At 44.6% G+C, this 19,679-nt stretch overlaps 1 protein-coding gene across 1 annotated transcript in view; it reads right to left on the bottom strand.

Annotated features, from left to right (window-relative positions):
- Positions 1-5,185: 5,185 nt before the first annotated feature.
- Positions 5,186-19,679, bottom strand: part of vgll4b (vestigial-like family member 4b) — a 77,126-nt gene continuing 62,632 nt past the window's right edge. Inside the window, exons 3-5 of the mRNA XM_041891861.2 lie at positions 11,755-11,992; positions 11,463-11,592; positions 5,186-6,184 (exon numbers count right to left, since the gene is read on the bottom strand). Of these exons, the coding sequence (XP_041747795.1) occupies positions 5,937-6,184; positions 11,463-11,592; positions 11,755-11,992 (616 nt within the window). The 3' untranslated portion in view covers positions 5,186-5,936. The remainder of the gene's footprint in view (positions 6,185-11,462; positions 11,593-11,754; positions 11,993-19,679) is intronic.

The following is a 19,679-nucleotide window of genomic DNA, read 5'->3' on the forward strand; positions in this document are numbered from 1 at the left end:
GAAGTAAAAGTAAAAGTTGGCAAAAAAATATAAATTGTAAAGTACAGATACCCCCAAAAAGGACTTATGTAGTACTTAAAAGTATTTGTACACCACTGTCTATATATAGATAGCTCAACATACTAATAACCGTTCTAATGTGGTATTAACAAGTGCCCATACGCGGGCTAACTGATCCACAGTGTTCTAGTTTATATTAAATCTAACATATAAAAGACACCATTGATAATAACCAGTGTAGTATTCTTAGTATAAAGCAACTCAAGACTTGGACTCCAATGCTAGGGACTTAGACTCAGAGTTTAGTGACTTGGTAATAACATTAATAAAACAATAATATAACAGAGTAACATAACTAATAACAGTTACTTATAACATAAGTGACCAGACCGAGACACGACTTGAGGTTTAAAAGCAGTTTATTGTTCATCGAGACTACTTAAGTACAAAAAAGGTGGCCTGCCAAAACCTTTTTAGTTGGAGGAACAAGGCCACAAAATGAAGGTTTAACACAGATTTACTAACAGCCTGGACAGCACAATACAGAGTACTAGTATGTATTACAATGTTGGTGCAGCTTCCAAGTTAAGGAGCTTGAATATTTTGTGTCTCATTGGAAATGGCACCTAATTCCCTACGTAGCTACTGTTGACTAGTGCACTACATTAGGGGAAAAGGGTGCCATTTGGGAGGCATACCATTGATTTGGAAGCACACAGCCAGTCTTCCTGGGATCTTCCATTAAAATAACACAGCTAATACAGTAGCATCTTTATCCCAACTGGTTGGATGACTAACTGGATTTACCTGTTATTACTGGGATCACAAACAAGTCAAACAAGATGGATGACAAATATATTTTTGTTCAATTGTCTCAAGAGGCAAATGGGTTGAATAAAAAGCATTGTTGGTCTGTGTCATCAATGGCACTATATAGAGAATAAGGTAACCGTTATGTTCAATGGCTTTGTAGACTGTTGAGTAGCCTCTATTCAGCATTATAACCGTCATAATGCACAAGTCAACGCAGCGTTTTCATATTATAACTGTGTTCCTGCACTTTAACCTTTTAAAAGAACAAATCTAAAAACAAACAAAAAAGATCAACTTTTTTTTTTTTTTTTTACACCAAAGAAAAAAAAGAAATAAAATGCATGATTGGACAGAAAGGGAAATTAAATAGCTACATGTCATTAACAGATTAATTGATCCTCCAAAATACCTATGATTTTTTTTTTTCTCTGTACATTCGTTACGCACAGCGTAATGATGGTCTTATAGTTACCTATATAAAAAATAATTTTTTATTAAGTGATTTTCCTACAGTGTGTAGGGAATTGTGTTACCGAAGCAGAACGAGTGAGAGCCTACAAAATTCCGGTAACTTTCCCAAAACTCCCATATTTTCCAGAAATCCTGTTTGGACAATTCCTGCATTTCCTGCTTGTTCCCTCCCGATTCTGTGATCTTCCAACCGGGATTTCTTGAAAATCTGGGGAATTTTGGGAAAGTTATTGGGAATTTGCAACCCTAGTGACGGTAGTGAAATGTGTTTTTATAACAAATGACCTCAGGATACTAGGGCCCTTCCCTCTGCCCTCAGGATACTAGGGCCCTTCCCTCTGCCCTCAGGATACTAGGGCCCTTCCCTCTGCCCTCAGGATACTAGGGCCCTTCCCTCTGCCCTCAGGATACTAGGGCCCTTCCCTCTGCCCTCAGGATACTAGGGCCCTTCCCTCTGCCCTCAGGATACTAGGGCCCTTCCCTCTGCCCTCAGGATACTAGGGCCCTTCCCTCTGCCCTCAGGATACTAGGGGCCCTTCCCTCTGCCCTCAGGATACTAGGGCCCTTCCCTCTGCCCTCAGGATACTAGGGGCCCTTCCCTCTGCCCTCAGGATACTAGGGCCCTTCCTCTGCCCTCAGGATACTAGGGCCCTTCCCTCTGCCCTCAGGATACTAGGGCCCTTCCCTCTGCCCTCAGGATACTAGGGCCCTTCCCTCTGCCCTCAGGATACTAGGGCCCTTCCCTCTGCCCTCAGGATACTAGGGCCCTTCCCTCTGCCCTCAGGATACTAGGGGCCCTTCCCTCTGCCCTCAGGATACTAGGGCCCTTCCCTCTGCCCTCAGGATACTAGGGCCCTTCCCTCTGCCCTCAGGATACTAGGGCCCTTCCCTCTGCCCTCAGGATACTAGGGCCCTTCCCTCTGCCCTCAGGATACTAGGGCCCTTCCCTCTGCCCTCAGGATACTAGGGCCCTTCCCTCTGCCCTCAGGATACTAGGGCCCTTCCCTCTGCCCTCAGGATACTAGGGCCCTTCCCTCTGCCCTCAGGATACTAGGGCCCTTCCCTCTGCCCTCAGGATACTAGGGCCCTTCCCTCTGCCCTCAGGATACTAGGGCCCTTCACTCTGTGCTCATGCACATTATAAAATGACGGTTCATTTCACCACATTGGCCTAAATAACAGAACGTTTTCTCATAATGTGTCAAGAAACAACATTTACAGAAAGTACAGACCAATCATTCATCTGTTACTACTATAGATTAGAGGAGTTTGTTTACATCTAAAACTCAGAAACATTAAAAGTCAATAATAATAACATCATCAACTGAGTGGCAGCTGGACCCCGGCTCTGACAGAATATGGTTTTTTCGGATCCGTCCCAAACGGTTCGTTATTCCCTACATGGTGCACTACTTTTGGACAGACAAAATTTGAGAAAAGCACCAAAAAAAGAGAATATTGTCGAGAGTCCATTCCCGTGTAGCCCATCTTGCTTTTATTAAAGCTCATCTGAAGAGATGAGGGGCTGGCCAAAAGTAGTGCACTGCCTAGGGAATAGAGTACCATTTAGGAAGTGTAGCTTTAGTCAATGTAAATATGTTAATGTCCAAGGATATAGTCAATGTAAATATGTTAATGTCCAAGGATATGAGTTGGGATGATGGAATGTAAGGACATGTATAAAAAGGGCTTTAAAGCATTAAAGATGGACAGTGCTTCAAAAATAAAATAAAATAACCTATAGCTTTACCATGTTCTGTCACCTTCAAGTTATCGATTACCACCAGTGTTGTACATTTCCGGTAACTTTTCCAGAAATTCTGGTTGGTTGGAGGATTCCTGGATTTTCCAGAATCTTCCAACCGGAATTTCCAGAAAATCTAGGAATTTTTGGGAACGTTTCTGGAATTTCGCAAACCCCTAATCACCACCTTTTCCGTTAAATATGTTTGTTGCTATACTGACACTGAGAAGAATGCAACACCCGTACTAATCAAATCAAATCAAATCTAGGGTTCCCTATAAATAGGGAGGAATGTATGTTGCCTTGGTACAGGTTATTAAAACAAGTCAGTTTCACAAAGCTGCAGCAGCCTACCTGCCTACTTACCACTAGCAAACATCATATTAACGTTCTAGATTATAATCCAACTGATCAGATAATCCAACTGATCAGATAGAGCATATTAGTATAGAAGGCCCTGTACAGAGACTGTCCTCTGTGTCGCTAGCTGGCTGCTCCCAGAGAGAATATTACTGAAGAAATGCTAAATAATAAAATGGAGTACAACTGTCCCAGCAGTAAGTATAATCTACGACCATTACTGAACAAAAATAAAAATACATCTAGAAGAAAAAGCCTAGTATTAAAGATTGAAATGTCTAATAAACATGAATAGATACCAGCTATTTAAAAACAAACATGCATCGGTCTTATCCTGTACGGTTCCTCTGTTCTAACCTTCACACCAGAGCTCAAATCTACCTACCAACCCACACTGCTGCAGAGAGAGAGGAGCTATCTATTCTAAACCAGAGGAAATACAACAACGCCCAAAAGGAGGAATAGAAAATAGTCCAGTTGTGAGCACCAACAATAGTAAGAAGTGTTTGAATAAAAGAAAGAGATCTTTCCCCAGAAAGAAAAGGATGTTTTGACCACATGATGCAACATCACAGAACCGTCAGCGGTTGTCATCCGTTTCTAAACATATGAAAGTATTGTTATATCGTATGTTATAAGCATGTAGCATGTCTCATGTGTATCCATCGTGAGGTTGATATGCAAACCCTAGTCCCTCAACATTAGTGCAAATCAGTCGGCCTCTTTTCAAGTACGCACATACAGACATACAGGACAACTGGACAAAGAGGAGAGGAGGGGAGGACATGAGGGTAGAGGAGGAGAGATGGGAGGAGGAGAGATGGGAGGAGGGTAGAGGAGGGGAGATGGGAGGAGGGTAGAGGGAGTGAGAGATGGGAGAGAGGGGAGATGGGAGGAGAGGGGAGATGGGAGGAGGGGAGAGGAGGGGAGATGGGAGGAGTAGGGGAGATGGGAGGAGGGGAGAGGGGAGGAGAGATGGGAGGAGAAGGGTAAAGGAGGAGAGATGGGAGGAGGGTGGAGGAGGAGGGAGGATGGGGAGAGGAGGGAGAGAGGAGGGGAGTGGGAGGAGAGAGAGGAGAGAGGGGAGAGGAGGGGAGAAGGAGGGGAGGGGAGGAGGAGGTGGGGAGAGGAGGAGAGGGGAGAGGGGAGAGGAGGGGAGGGGAGAGGAGGGGAGATGGGAGGAGGGTAGAGGAGGAGAGATGGGAGGAGGGGAGATGGGAGGGGAGATGGGAGGAGAGGGAGAGGAGAAGGAGAGATGGGAGGAGGGGAGATGAGGAGAGATGGGAGGAGGGGAGGGGAGGAGAGAGGGAGAGGAGGGAGATGGGAGGAGGGTAGAGGAGGAGATGGGAGGAGGGTAGAGGAGGAGAGATGGGAGGAGGGGAGATGGGAGGAGAAGGGTAGAGGAGGGGAGATGGGAGGAGGGGTGAGAGAGGGGGGGGGAGATGGGAGGAGTAGAGGAGGAAGATGGGAGGAGGGAGATGGGAGGAGAAGGGTAGAGGAGGAGAGATGGGAGTGAGGAGAGATGGGAGGAGGAGAAGAGATGGGAGGAGGGGAGATGGGAGGAGGGGAGAGGAGGGGAGATGGGAGGAGGGGAGAGGAGGGTAGAGGAAGGAGAGATGGGAGGAGGGAGATGGGAGGAGAAAGGAGAGGAGGGAGAATGGGAGGAGGGTGAGATGGGAGGAGAGGGGGAGGGGAAGATGGGAGGAGAGGGGGGAGGGGAGATGGGAGGAGAGGGGGGAGGGGAGATGGGAGGAGAGGGGAGATGGGAGGAGAGGGGAGAGGAGGAGAGATGGGAGGAGGGTAGAGGAGGAGAGATGGGAGGAGGGTAGAGGAGGGTAGAGGAGGAGAGATGGGAGGAGGAGAGATGGTACTCTACAGTGGGGTGCTAGAGAGATGGAAAGGGGAAGTAAAATAATGGCCTTTTCATTATTTTAAAAAAGACAGATTTGCACCAGAGTTCTCTTTGGTAACGAAGGCATGTGGTTGGTTGGGATGCTTCTCCATACAGAATCCATAGGATAGAAACAAACACTTCCTCACTTTCAGCTTTTCGGGCATCCAATAACGCAAACCTACTTCAAAAAAAGAATACAATTCAAATAAATGAGAAAAGGAAACTCCCTCCATGGTTATGTACATGGCTTTGTAGCTAGCTACTAGCACAGCTCTCAGAGGGGCCAAATCATTCAGGGTAGACTTACACCAGGGACCAAGGCCAACCCTCTTCCTGGCTAGAGAGCTACTGGAGATGCAGTGTTTTGCTCCAGCCCTGTTATAAAGCACACCTGGATTGTACGCATTAGAGCTAAATAACAACAGAAAACTAAAACCAGTTTGGTACCTGGTGAATACGACCCTGATCCTGCTAAATCAGCTGCTCCTCAGGACCTCCATTAGCTTGCTCCAGGTGTGTTAGATGGTCTTAGTGCAGGGCTGGAGCAAAACAAAACCACCCTGCCTGCCTACCCAATAGCTCCCCAGGAGGGTGGTTCAACCAGCCCTGTGTTGGGTATAGCTGGCTCTGATTGGCCTACTGTAGCTCCTCCCTTCAGGACACAACCGAGGGGGAGTGGTTGTGGTTGACCATGTGACTGTTGGGAGAGGAGTCAGGGGAAGAGGAGGAGCTTCCTTTGGCTTTGATCTGCAGCCAGGTCTCTCCTAAGGCCTTGGTGAAGTGGTCGTCCACAGAGCCGGTGATGGACACAGAGTTAGTGACGGGTTCCGGCTGCTTGTAGTTCCTCCCCAGGCTGCGACGGAAATGCTCCTCGATCACCGGGTCCACACACACCGTGTTGGCTGGAAGAGAGCGGGGGAGAGAAGAGAGCGGGGGAGAGAAGAGAGGGGGAGAGAAGAGAGGACATTTCAGTTTTCTGTGAGGGGAGAGGAGGAATAAGCAAACTGGACAGACACTAGTTCATTAAAATCTACAGAGAGACAGGGCTATAAATATATTGACACATCAGACAGAATAATAATAATAATAATAATAATAATATGCCATTTAGCAGACGCTTTTATCCAAAGCGACTTACAGTCATGCGTGCATACATTTTTTGTGTACGGGTGGTCCCGGGGATCGAACCCACTACCTTGGCGTTACAAGCGCCGTGCTCTACCAGCTGAGCTACAGAGGACCAGAAGAAGACTGAACACATGATCTCACCAGCTTGAGATGACAGAAGACGGAACACGGTAAACCAGCCTGCTGTCAGAGCGACTCCTGTGTGTTTCATAATGACTGGCCGTGTAACAGTCCAGTCTGGTGTTTTTCCCTGGACGAACCATAAGAGTTAGACAGAGGTGTCCTTTTTGGATCTTTGTGCCGTTTGGCGTCTGACAGCATAGGTAGCGTCATTGAGACTATATCCACTTTAATGTAGTCCATTTTCTTGTTCCTTTGTGTTGTTTTGAAAAAAGCATAAAGCTTATATTGGTGATTTACTGCCACCTGCAGTGCTGGAGCCCTGAAATAAATATTGTGGCCACTAGATGGTGGTGATATAGCTTAAAGCCATTTGCAACCCATTTTGAAGAAGACAATGCTCTGATCATTGGCAGATCGCTCCCAATACATAGGAATCCCCACCCGGTTGACTACTTTAAAATGGTGGAAGCCCTCGATGGCAATGTCCATGCTAAAACAGGTTATATCCATGATGAGTCCTCTAGTCATCCTCTATGTCCATGCTAAAACGGGTTATATCCATGATGAGTCCTCTAGTCATCTCTATGTCCATGCTGAAACGGGTTATATCCATGATGAGTCCTCTAGTCATCTCTATGTCCATGCTGAAACGGGTTATATCCATGATGAGTCCTCTAGTCATCTCTATGTCCATGCTGAAACGGGTTATATCCATGATGAGTCCTCTAGTCATCTCTATGTCCATGCTGAAACGGGTTATATCCATGATGAGTCCTCTAGTCATCTCTATGTCCATTCTAAAACAGGATTTTATCCATGATGAGTCCTCTATTCGTAGAACAAGACAACGCCCAAGAGGACCTAGCTCCCTCTCTGCAGGAAGTAGTTCCTGCTGACCCGTCAATACACCCTATTCCCTGTGTAGTAGTTTTTCCAACATTCATTTTTCCCATAGGCGAATTTAGAAACACTTAAAATAAGGTCTGTGTTTCGTGTAGGCTTACCCTGGCGTGACGTTTTAATAACCGTGTAAATCTCTCTTGGACAAGGAGACTTTTATCAATATATTCGCCTGTTCATACCCCCCAAAAATGAAACGCTTATTAGCAGCTAATGTGGCTGTCATAAAGAACTACAAATGCCATGATCTGGACGAGACAGAATCTCTTGATTAACTATCTAATGTAAGCAACATTTTGTCTTGAATAAATTGGCAACATTTCTTTAAATTGACAATTCTGTGAAATAGTCCCATTCTACTGGTCTACATTACAATAGTCCCATTCTACTGGTCTACACTACAATAGTCCCATTCTAATGGTCTACATTGCAATAGTCTCATTCTACTGGTCTACATTGCAATAGTCCCATTCTATTGGTCTACATGACAATAGTCCCATTCTACTGGTCTACACTACAATAGTCCCATTCTACTGGTCTACACTACAATAGTCCCATTCTACTGGTCTACACTACAATAGTCCCATTCTACTGGTCTACACTACAATAGTCCCATTCTACTGGTCTACACTACAATAGTCCCATTCTACTGGTCTACACTACAATAGTCCCATTCTACTGGTCTACACTACAATAGTCCCATTCTACTGGTCTACACGACAATAGTCCCATTCTACTGGTCTACATGACAATAGTCCCATTCTACTGGTCTACATTACAATAGTCCCATTCTACTGGTCTACATTACAATAGTCCCATTCTACTGGTCTACACTACAATAGTCCCATTCTACTGGTCTACACGGCAATAGTCCCATTCTACTGGTCTACACTACAATAGTCCCATTCTACTGGTCTACACGGCAATAGTCCCATTCTACTGGTCTACACTGCAATAGTCCCATTCTACTGGTCTACATTGCAATAGTCCCATTCTACTGGTCTACATTGCAATAGTCCCATTCTACTGGTCTACATTGCAATAGTCCCATTCTACTGGTCTACACTACAATAGTCCCATTCTACTGGTCTACACTACAATAGTCCCATTCTACTGGTCTACATTACAATAGTCCCATTCTACTGGTCTACATTACAATAGTCCCATTCTACTGGTCTACACTACAATAGTCCCATTCTACTGGTCTACACTACAATAGTCCCATTCTACTGGTCTACATTACAATAGTCCCATTCTACTGGTCTACATTACAATAGTCCCATTCTACTGGTCTACATGACAATAGTCCCATTCTACTGGTCTACATTACAATAGTCCCATTCTACTGGTCTACACTACAATAGTCCCATTCTACTGGTCTACACTACAATAGTCCCATTCTACTGGTCTACACTACAATAGTCCCATTCTACTGGTCTACATTACAATAGTCCCATTCTACACTACAATAGTCCCACTCTACTGGTCTACACTACAATAGTCCCATTCTACTGGTCTACACTACAATAGTCCCATTCTACAGGTCTACATTACAATAGTCCCACTCTACTGGTCTACATTACAATAGTCCCATTCTACTGGTCTACACTACAATAGTCCCATTCTACTGGTCTACACTACAATAGTCCCATTCTACTGGTCTACATGACAATAGTCCCACTCTACTGGTCTACATTACAATAGTCCCATTCTACTGGTCTACACTACAATAGTCCCATTCTACTGGTCTACACTACAATAGTCCCATTCTACACTACAATAGTCCCACTCTACTGGTTTACATTACAATAGTCCCATTCTACTGGTCTACACTACAATAGTCCCATTCTACAGGTCTACATTACAATAGTCCCATTCTACTGGTCTACATTACAATAGTCCCATTCTACTGGTCTACACTACAATAGTCCCATTCTACTGGTCTACATTACAATAGTCCCATTCTACTGGTCTACATGACAATAGTCCCACTCTACTGGTCTACATTACAATAGTCCCATTCTACTGGTCTACACTACAATAGTCCCATTCTACTGGTCTACATTACAATAGTCCCATTCTACTGGTCTACATTACAATAGTCCCACTCTACTGGTCTACATTACAATAGTCCCATTCTACTGGTCTACACTACAATAGTCCCATTCTACTGGTCTACATTACAATAGTCCCACTCTACTGGTCTACACTACAATAGTCCCATTCTACTGGTCTACACTACAATAGTCCCACTCTACTGGTCTACACTACAATAGTCCCACTCTACTGGTTTACATTACAATAGTCCCATTCTATTGGTCTACATTACAATAGTCCCACTCTACTGGTCTACACTACAATAGTCCCATTCTACTGGTCTACACTACAATAGTCCCATTCTACAGGTCTACATTACAATAGTCCCACTCTACTGGTTTACATTACAATAGTCCCATTCTACTGGTCTACACTACAATAGTCCCATTCTACTGGTCTACATTACAATAGTCCCATTCTACTGGTCTACACTACAATAGTCCCACTCTACACTACAATAGTCCCATTCTACTGGTCTACACTACAATAGTCCCATTCTACGGGTCTACATTACAATAGTCCCATTCTACTGGTCTACACTACAATAGTCCCATTCTACTGGTCTACATTACAATAGTCCCATTCTACTGGTCTACACTACAATAGTCCCATTCTACTGGTCTACATTACAATAGTCCCATTCTACTGGTCTACATTACAATAGTCCCATTCTACTGGTCTACATTACAATAGTCCCATTCTACTGGTCTACATTACAATAGTCCCATTCTACTGGTCTACACATAATGACTTTACAACAACTATTAGATCATGTATGTGTACCACTGAGGATAACTTGTTGAGCACATATTGTTGTGTTGAATAATAATGGTATTTTTTGTTGGCAAGGTCTCCTGTAGTACTATACTGGTAGTAGTATGGTATAATATGGAACTATAGTATGCTACTTACAGCATATATGTACATACAATGTGTATAATATAGTATTATATCATATATTGTGGTATAGTACTTACAGCATATATGTACATACAACGTGTATAATATAGTATTATATCATATATTGTGGTATAGTACTTACAGCATATATGTACATACAATGTGTATAATATAGTATTATATCATATATTGTGGTATAGTACTTACAGCATATATGTACATACAATGTGTATAATATAGTATTATATCATATATTGTGGTATAGTACTTACAGCATATATATACAATGTGTATAATATAGTATTATATCATATATTGTGGTATAGTACTTACAGCATATATATACAATGTGTATAATATAGTATTATAGCATATATTGTGGTATAGTACTTACAGCATATATGTACATACAATGTGTATAATATAGTATTATATCATATATTGTGGTATAGTACTTACAGCATATATGTACATACAATGTGTATAATATAGTATTATATCATATATTGTGGTATAGTACTTACAGCATATATATACAATGTGTATAATATAGTATTATATCATATATTGTGGTATAGTACTTACAGCATATATATACAATGTGTATAATATAGTATTATAGCATATATTGTGGTATAGTACTTACAGCATATATGTACATACAATGTGTATAATATAGTATTATATCATATATTGTGGTATAGTACTTACAGCATATATATACAATGTGTATAATATAGTATTATATCATATATTGTGGTATAGTACTTACAGCATATATGTACATACAATGTGTATAATATAGTATTATATCATATATTGTGGTATAGTACTTACAGCATATATATATATACATACAATGTGTATAATATAGTATTATATCATATATTGTGGTATAGTACTTACAGCATATATATACAATGTGTATAATATAGTATTATAGCATATATTGTGGTATAGTACTTACAGCATATATGTACATACAATGTGTATAATATAGTATTATATCATATATTGTGGTATAGTACTTACAGTTGCTGGCTGGTCTCCTGCTGTAGTTGCTAGGGAGGTTGCTGGAACAGCCGTTGTGAGACACAGGGCATTGAGACAGGTTACAGTTACGGTTGTTGGCTGGAGCGCACGTTATCACTGACGGACGATTCTAAACACACACACACACACACACACACAAACACGTTTGGACTTAGCATGTGGTTTGAAGACCACTTTTTACCTGCATGTTCTGAGCTTTGAAAGACTGTGTGTGTGTGTGTGTGTGTGTGTGTGTGTGTGTGTGTGTGTGTGTGTGTCTCTCTCTCTCTACCTGCTGGCGTTCCACAGGACTGACGGCGGTTGGCGAGATGGGGAGGGTGCGGGCGGCGTCCATGTTGTTTTTAGTCAGGGCGAGGGGCTGGTCCATGGCCAGACTGGGAATGTGGTGGTGGGGGGCGTACAGGTGGTGGTTGCCATGGAGACCCATGGAGGGGGCGGCGGCTCTCTCTATGGGGCTGCGGTCCCTTGGGTCCTTGGAGGTGCGATAGTCTCCGTTGGAAGGCTTGCCTCTGCAAAGAGTAGGAGAAGATTACTTTACTGTCCAATTGTACATGGACGTCCAACGGAAACTTGTCTTCTGCTTCATTCCAACCCCTCTAAGACAAACATGAGAGAAGAAAAGGTCAATCATTAGGCAACGGAAAACCTTTTTAAAAGTTTGGCTACAGAACACAAAAAAATGAACACTTCTTATTGAACGAGCTCAGGTAGTCCCCTCGCTGTTTGAGTGTTTTTTTGTTTGGTGCCTGGTGAACAGGTTGGTGCCTGGTGAACAAGACCCAGAAGAACAAGAGGGGGATTGTACTGAGAGGAAGAGGAGGGGGGAGGAGGAGAAGAAGAGGGGGGAGGAGGAGAAGGGGAGGATGAGAAGAGGAGGAGGAGAAGCGGTGGAGGAGGAGAGGGGGAGAAGGAGAAGCGGTGGAGGAGGAGAGGGGGAGGGGGAGAAGCGGTGGAGGAGGAGAGGGGGAGGATGAGAAGGAGAGGAGGAGGAGAAGGAGTAGGAAGAGAAGCGGTGGAGGAGGGGGAGGAGGAGAAGGAGTAGGAAGAGAAGCAGCGGAGGAGGAGAGGAGGAGGAAGAGAGGGGGAGGAGAAGCGATGGAGGAGGAGAGGGGGAGGAGGAGAAGCGGTGGAGGAGGAGAGGAGGAGGAGAAGATGGGGAGGAGGAGGAGAAGGAGAGGAGGAGAAGGAGGAGGAGAAGGAGAAGTGGTGGAGGAGGAGAGGGGGAGGAGGAGGAGGAGAAGGAGAGGAGGAGAGGGCGGAGGTAGAGAGGGGGAGGACCTACTACCATACCCCAGTTCAAAAGGCACTTCAATCTTGTGTCTTGCCCATTCACCCTCTGAATGGCACACATACACAATCCATGTTTAAAAATCCTTCTTGAAGATGTCTCCTCCCCTTCATCTACACTGATTGATGTGGAAGGTGACATCAATAAGTGATCATAGCATTCACCTGGAGTCACCTGGTCAGTCTATGTCATGGAAAGAGCAGGTGTTCCTAATGTTTTGTACACTGAACAAAAATATCAACGCAACATGTAAAGTGTTGGTCCCATGCTCATGAGCTGAAATAAAAGATCCCAGAAATCTTCCATACGCACAAAAAGCTTATTTCTCAAGTTTTGTGAACAAATTTTGCTTACATCCCTGTTAGTGAGCATTTCTCCTTTGCCAAGATAATACATCCACCTGACAGGTGTGGCATATCAAAAAGCTGATTAAACAGCATGATTACACCAGTGCACCTTGTGTTGTGGACAATAAAAGGCCACTCTAAAATATGCAGTTTTGTCAACACAACACAATGCCACAGATGTCTAAGGTTTTGAGGGAGCATGCAAATGGCATGCTGACTGAAGGAATGTCCACCAGAACTGTTGCCAGAGAATTGAATGTTAATTTCTCTACCATAAGCCACCTTCAACATCGTTTTAGAGAATTTGGCAGTAGGTCCAACCGTCCTGTTACCACAGACCACATGTATGGCGGCGAGCGGTATGCTGATGTCAATGTTGTGAAAAGAGCGCCCCATTGTGGCGGTGGGGTTATGGTATGGGCAGGCATACCATAATGAACACAATTGCAAATTTGAATGCACAGAGATACCGTGAAGAGATCCTGAGTTCCATTGTCCTGCCATTCATCCGCCGCTATCACCTCATGTCATATCTGTACACAATTCCTGGAAGCTGAACATTTCCCCATTCTTCCATGGCCTGCATACTCACCAGACATGTCACCCATTGAGCATGTTTGGGATGCTCTGGATCAACGTGAGCGAAAGCATGTTCCAGTTCCCGCCAATATCCAGCAACTTAGGAGATGTATCGCGCTGCATGAGGCAAATGGTGGTCACACCAGATACTGACAAATTTTCTGATCCACACCCTACCTTTTTTTAAAGGTATCTGTGACCAGATGCATATCTGTATTCCCAGTCATGTGAAATCCATAGATTAGGGCCTATTGAATCTATTTCAATTGACTGATTTCCTTATATGAACTGTAACTCAGTCAAATCTTTGGAATTGTTGCATGTTGCGTTTATAGTTTTGTTCAGTATATGTATTCGGAATGTATTCAGACATCTTGACTTTTTCCACATTTTGTTACGTTACAGCCTTATTCTAAAATTGCCTTATTCTAAAATCTACACACAATACCCCATAGTGACAAAGCAAAAACAGGTTTTTAGAAATGTTTGCTAATTTATAAAAAATAAAAAATAAACTGAAATATCACATTTACATAAGAATTCAGACCCTTTACTCAGTACTTTGCTGAAGCACCTTTCAAGGCTGTAATCGCCGCCAGTTTTCTTGGGTATGGCGCTACAAGCTTGGCCAACCTGTATTTGGGCAGTTTCTCCCATTCTTCTCTGCAGATTCTCTCAAGCTCTGTCAGGTTGGATGGGGAGCGTCGCTGCACAGCTATTTTCAGGTCTCTCCAGAGTTATTCGATCGGGTTCAAGTCCGGGCTCTGGCTGGGCCACTCAAGGACATTCAGAGACTTGTCCCGAAGCCACTCCTGCGTTGTCTTGGCTGTGTGCTTTAATACAGTGGTTCTCAAACCTCTCCTCGGGGACCCCCAGATGTTTCACAATAACTCACCTGATTCATCTGATCAAGGGCTTGATGATTAGTTGACAAGTTAAATCAGGTGTGTTAGCTGTGGAATATATCAAATACATGGAACGGCTGGTGGTCGCCGAGGAGAGGTTGGAGAACGGCTGGGGGTCCCTGAGGAGAGGTTGGAGAACGGCTGGGGGTCCCTGAGGAGAGGTTGGAGAACGGCTGGGGGTCCCAGAGGAGAGGTTGGAGAACGGCTGGGGGTCCCCGAGGGGAGGTTTGGGAACGGCTGGGGGTCCCCGAGGGGAGGTTTGGGAACGGCTGGGGGTCCCAGAGGAGAGGTTGGAGAACGGCTGGGGGTCCCAGAGGAGAGGTTGGAGAACGGCTGGGGGTCCCAGAGGAGAGGTTGGAGAACGGCTGGGGGTCCCAGAGGAGAGGTTGGAGAACGGCTGGGGGTCCCAGAGGAGAGGTTGGAGAACGGCTGGGGGTCCCAGAGGAGAGGTTGGAGAACGGCTGGGGGTCCCAGAGGAGAGGTTGGAGAACGGCTGGGGGTCCCAGAGGAGAGGTTGGAGAACGGCTGGGGGTCCCAGAGGAGAGGTTGGAGAACGGCTGGGGTCCCAGAGGAGAGGTTGGAGAACGGCTGGGGGTCCCAGAGGAGAGGTTGGAGAACGGCTGGGGGTCCCAGAGGAGAGGTTGGAGAACGGCTGGGGGTCGCCGAGGAGAGGTTGGAGAACGGCTGGGGGTCGCCGAGGAGAGGTTGGAGAACGGCTGGGGGTCCCCGAGGAGAGGTTGGAGAACGGCTGGGGGTCCCCGAGGAGAGGTTGGAGAACGGCTGGGGGTCCCAGAGGAGAGGTTGGAAAACGGCTGCTTTAATACACACCAGTTCAGTTACACTTCAGAGCAGCAACACAACAATACAAGGGAAGTTAACATTGGGAAAAACAAGGGAAAACCTTTACCTTGTAAACAATTAGCCTTATTGATACATGTTTGTTGTTTGTTTTTTTCAAATATATTTCCCTTTATCACTTTCCAACCCCACCACTCCTTCCCTAATTGGAGTAAACTCGCGAACAACAATGCTTAGGCCTCTACTTCCAGCTTATTTAAAAAAAAAAAAATAGAAAATGTAACCTTTATTTAAACAGGTAATCCAGTTGAGAACAAGTTCTCATTTACAACTGCGACCTGGCAGTTATACATACTATATACATTTTATGGCCACAGTCAATTTTACAATAATTCTATTTTTGTTTGTTTTTACTCATGAACGTCCCTCAACCTCTGCGATCATTTTCATGATGTCCATCCGGTTTGCTTCTATATGCCATATCTTTCTAACTGTGCTCTTTCACAAAAGCTCTCAACCTATAACCTATATACTTATTATGGATACATGTTACTACAGATCCATTAGCAGACCAGGAGACAGCTACATGTGACTAAATTAGGAGGTATATTCTTCCACAAGGCAACAAAACAACTACAGTACTAGGAAAGCAGACTGACGAGGAAAGCATCTGCAGTCAGTCCACTGTTACCTCTACCACCTGCCCAAGCCCACGGACACATCTTTCTTTCACACAATAACAAATCTGGTCAGCTGAGGGTGGGGGGGGGGGGAAGAGAGAGAGAGATGTAGTATATACACGTGACACTAGAAATGAGAGAATGAGCTGCAGTGTTTCTTTCCGCTCTTCCTTCCTCTCCCCCCCCCGGTCTCTACTCTTGGCCTTCTCCCCAGTACACCTCCCCCAGTACACCTCCCCCAGTACACCTCCCCCAGTACACCTCCCCAGCACACCTCCCCCAGCACACCTCCCCAGTACACCTCCCCAGCACACCTCCCCAGGACACCTCCCCAGCACACCTCCCCAGCACACCTCCCCAGCACACCTCCCCAGCACACCTCCCCAGCACACCTCCCCAGCACACCTCCTGTGTCTTTAGGCTGCGTCCCTACAGGCACCCTATTCCCTACAGGCACCCTATTCCCTACAGGCACCCTATTCCCTACAGGCACCCTATTCCCTACAGGCACCCTATTCCCTACAGGCACCCTATTCCCTACAGGTCCCTATTCCCTACAGGCACCCTATTCCCTACAGGCATCCTATTCCCTACAGGTCCCTATTCCCTACAGGCACCCTATTCCCTACAGGCACCCTATTCCCTACAGGCACCCTATTCCCTACAGGCACCCTATTCCCTACAGGCACCCTATTCCCTACAGGTCCCTATTCCCTACAGGCACCCTATTCCCTACAGGCACCCTATTCCACTTCCCTACAGGCACCCTATTCCCTACAGGCACCCTATTCCCTACAGGCACCCTATTCCCTACAGGCACCTATTCCCTACAGGCACCCTATTCCCTACAGGCACCCTATTCCCTACAGGCACCCTATTCCCTACAGGCACCCTATTCCCTACAGGCACCCTATTCCCTACAGGCACCCTATTCCCTACAGGTCCCTATTCCCTACAGGCATCCCTACAGGCACCCTATTCCCTACAGGCACCCTATTCCCTACAGGCACCCTATTCCCTACAGGTCCCTATTCCCTACAGGCACCCTATTCCCTACAGGCACCCTATTCCCTACAGGCACCCTATTCCCTACAGGCACCCTATTCCCTACAGGCACCCTATTCCCTACAGGCACCCTATTCCCTACAGGTCCCTATTCCCTACAGGCACCCTATTCCCTACAGGCACCCTATTCCCTACAGGCACCCTATTCCCTACAGGCACCCTATTCCCTACAGGCACCTCCCTATTCCCTACAGGCATCCTATTCCCTACAGGCACCCTATTCCCTACAGGCATCCTATTCCCTACAGGCACCCTATTCCCTACAGGCACCCTATTCCCTACAGGCACCCTATTCCCTACAGGCATCCTATTCCCTACAGGCACCCTATTCCCTACAGGCACCCTATTCCCTACAGGCACCCTATTCCCTACAGGTCCCTATGAGCCAACAGCCACCAACTAGCTTCAGTTTGGTGGAGGAGACGTGACTTTTGTTTGTTCCATCTTTTTTGGTTAGACTAGAGGCTCCAATACAGACCACAGCCTCTCCATGAAAAGATTTCCAACAACTGGAGTTTGTTGCTGTCAATGTTTAGCATTACATTAAATAACATCCCAGTTGTGATTAGTAGAGCAGATTTAAGTAGAGTACTGAAAGTTAAGTAGAGTACTGAGAGTAGAGAGAGTTAAGTAGAGTACTGAGAGTAGAGAGTTAAGTAGAGTACTGAGAGTTAAGTAGAGTAGAGAGAGTTAAGTAGAGTACTGAGAGTTAAGTAGAGTAGAGAGAGTTAAGTAGAGTACTGAAAGTTAAGAAGAGTACTGAGAGTAGAGAGAGTTAAGTAGAGTACTGAGAGTAGAGAGAGTTAAGTAGAGTACTGAGAGTAGAGAGAGTTAAGTAGAGTACTGAGAGTTAAGAAGAGTACTGAGAGTAGAGAGAGTTAAGTAGAGTACTGAGAGTAGAGAGAGTTAAGTAGAGTACTGAGAGTAGAGAGAGTTAAGTAGAGTACTGAGAGTAGAGAGAGTTAAGTAGAGTACTGAGAGTTAAGTAGAGTACTGAGAGTAGAGAGAGTTAAGTAGAGTACTGAGAGTAGAGAGAGTTAAGTAGAGTACTGAGAGTACAGAGAGTTAAGTAGAGTACTGAGAGTAGAGAGAGTTAAGTAGAGTACTGAGAGTACAGAGAGTTAAGTAGAGTACTGAGAGTAGAGAGAGTTAAGTAGAGTACTGAGAGTACAGAGAGTTAAGTAGAGTACTGAGAGTAGAGAGAGTTAAGTAGAGTACTGAGAGTACAGAGAGTTAAGTAGAGTACTGAGAGTAGAGAGAGTTAAGTAGAGTACTGAGAGTACAGAGAGTTAAGTAGAGTACTGAGAGTTAAGTAGAGTACTGAGAGTAGAGAGAGTTAAGTAGAGTACTGAGAGTAGAGAGAGTTAAGTAGAGTACTAAGAGTTAAGTAGAGTACTGAGAGTTAAGTAGAGTACTGAGAGTAGAGAGAGTTAAGTAGAGTACTGAGAGTAGAGAGAGTTAAGTAGAGTACTGAGAGTAGAGCAGCGTTAAGTAGAGCACTGAGAGTTAAGTAGAGTACTGAGAGTAGAGATAGTTAAGTAGAGTACTGAGAGTTAAGTAGAGTACTGAGAGTTAAGTAGAGTACTGAGAGTAGAGAGAGTTAAGTAGAGTACTGAGAGTTAAGTAGAGTACTGAGAGTTAAGTAGAGTACTGAGAGTTAAGTAGAGTACTGAGAGTAGAGAGAGTTAAGTAGAGTACTGAGAGTAGAGAGAGTTATGTAGAGTACTGAGAGTAGAGAGAGTTATGTAGAGTACTGAGAGTTAAGTAGAGTACTGAGAGTTAAGTAGAGTACTGAGAGTAGAGAGAGTTAAGTAGAGTACTGAGAGTAGAGAGAGTTAAGTAGAGTACTGAGAGTAGAGAGAGTTATGTAGAGTACTGAGAGTAGAGAGAGTTAAGTAGAGTACTGAGAGTAGAGAGAGTTAAGTAGAGTACTGAGAGTAGAGAGAGTTAAGTAGAGTACTGAGAGTAGAGAGAGTTAAGTAGAGTACTGAGAGTAGAGAGAGTTAAGTAGAGTACTGAGAGTTAAGTAGAGTACTGAGAGTAGAGAGAGTTAAGTAGAGTACTGAGAGTTAAGTAGAGTACTGAGAGTAGAGAGAGTTAAGTAGAGTACTGAGAGTAGAGAGAGTTATGTAGAGTACTGAGAGTAGAGAGAGTTATGTAGAGTACTGAGAGTTAAGTAGAGTACTGAGAGTAGAGAGAGTTAAGTAGAGTACTGAGAGTAGAGAGAGTTAAGTAGAGTACTGAGAGTAGAGAGAGTTAAGTAGAGTACTGAGAGTAGAGAGAGTTAAGTAGAGTCCTGAGAGTTAAGTAGAGTCCTGAGAGTTAAGTAGAGTACTGAGAGTTAAGTAGAGTACTGAGAGTTAAGTAGAGTACTGAGAGTAGAGAGAGTTAAGTAGAGTACTGAGAGTAGAGCAGCGTTAAGTAGAGTACTGAGAGTTAAGTAGAGTACTGAGAGTTAAGTAGAGTACTGAGAGTTAAGTAGAGTACTGAGAGTTAAGTAGAGTACTGAGAGTTAAGTAGAGTACTGAGAGTAG

This window comes from Coregonus clupeaformis, chromosome 12 (assembly GCF_020615455.1).
Source record: "Coregonus clupeaformis isolate EN_2021a chromosome 12, ASM2061545v1, whole genome shotgun sequence".
In the NCBI taxonomy this organism is placed as follows: Eukaryota; Metazoa; Chordata; class Actinopteri; order Salmoniformes; family Salmonidae; genus Coregonus; species Coregonus clupeaformis.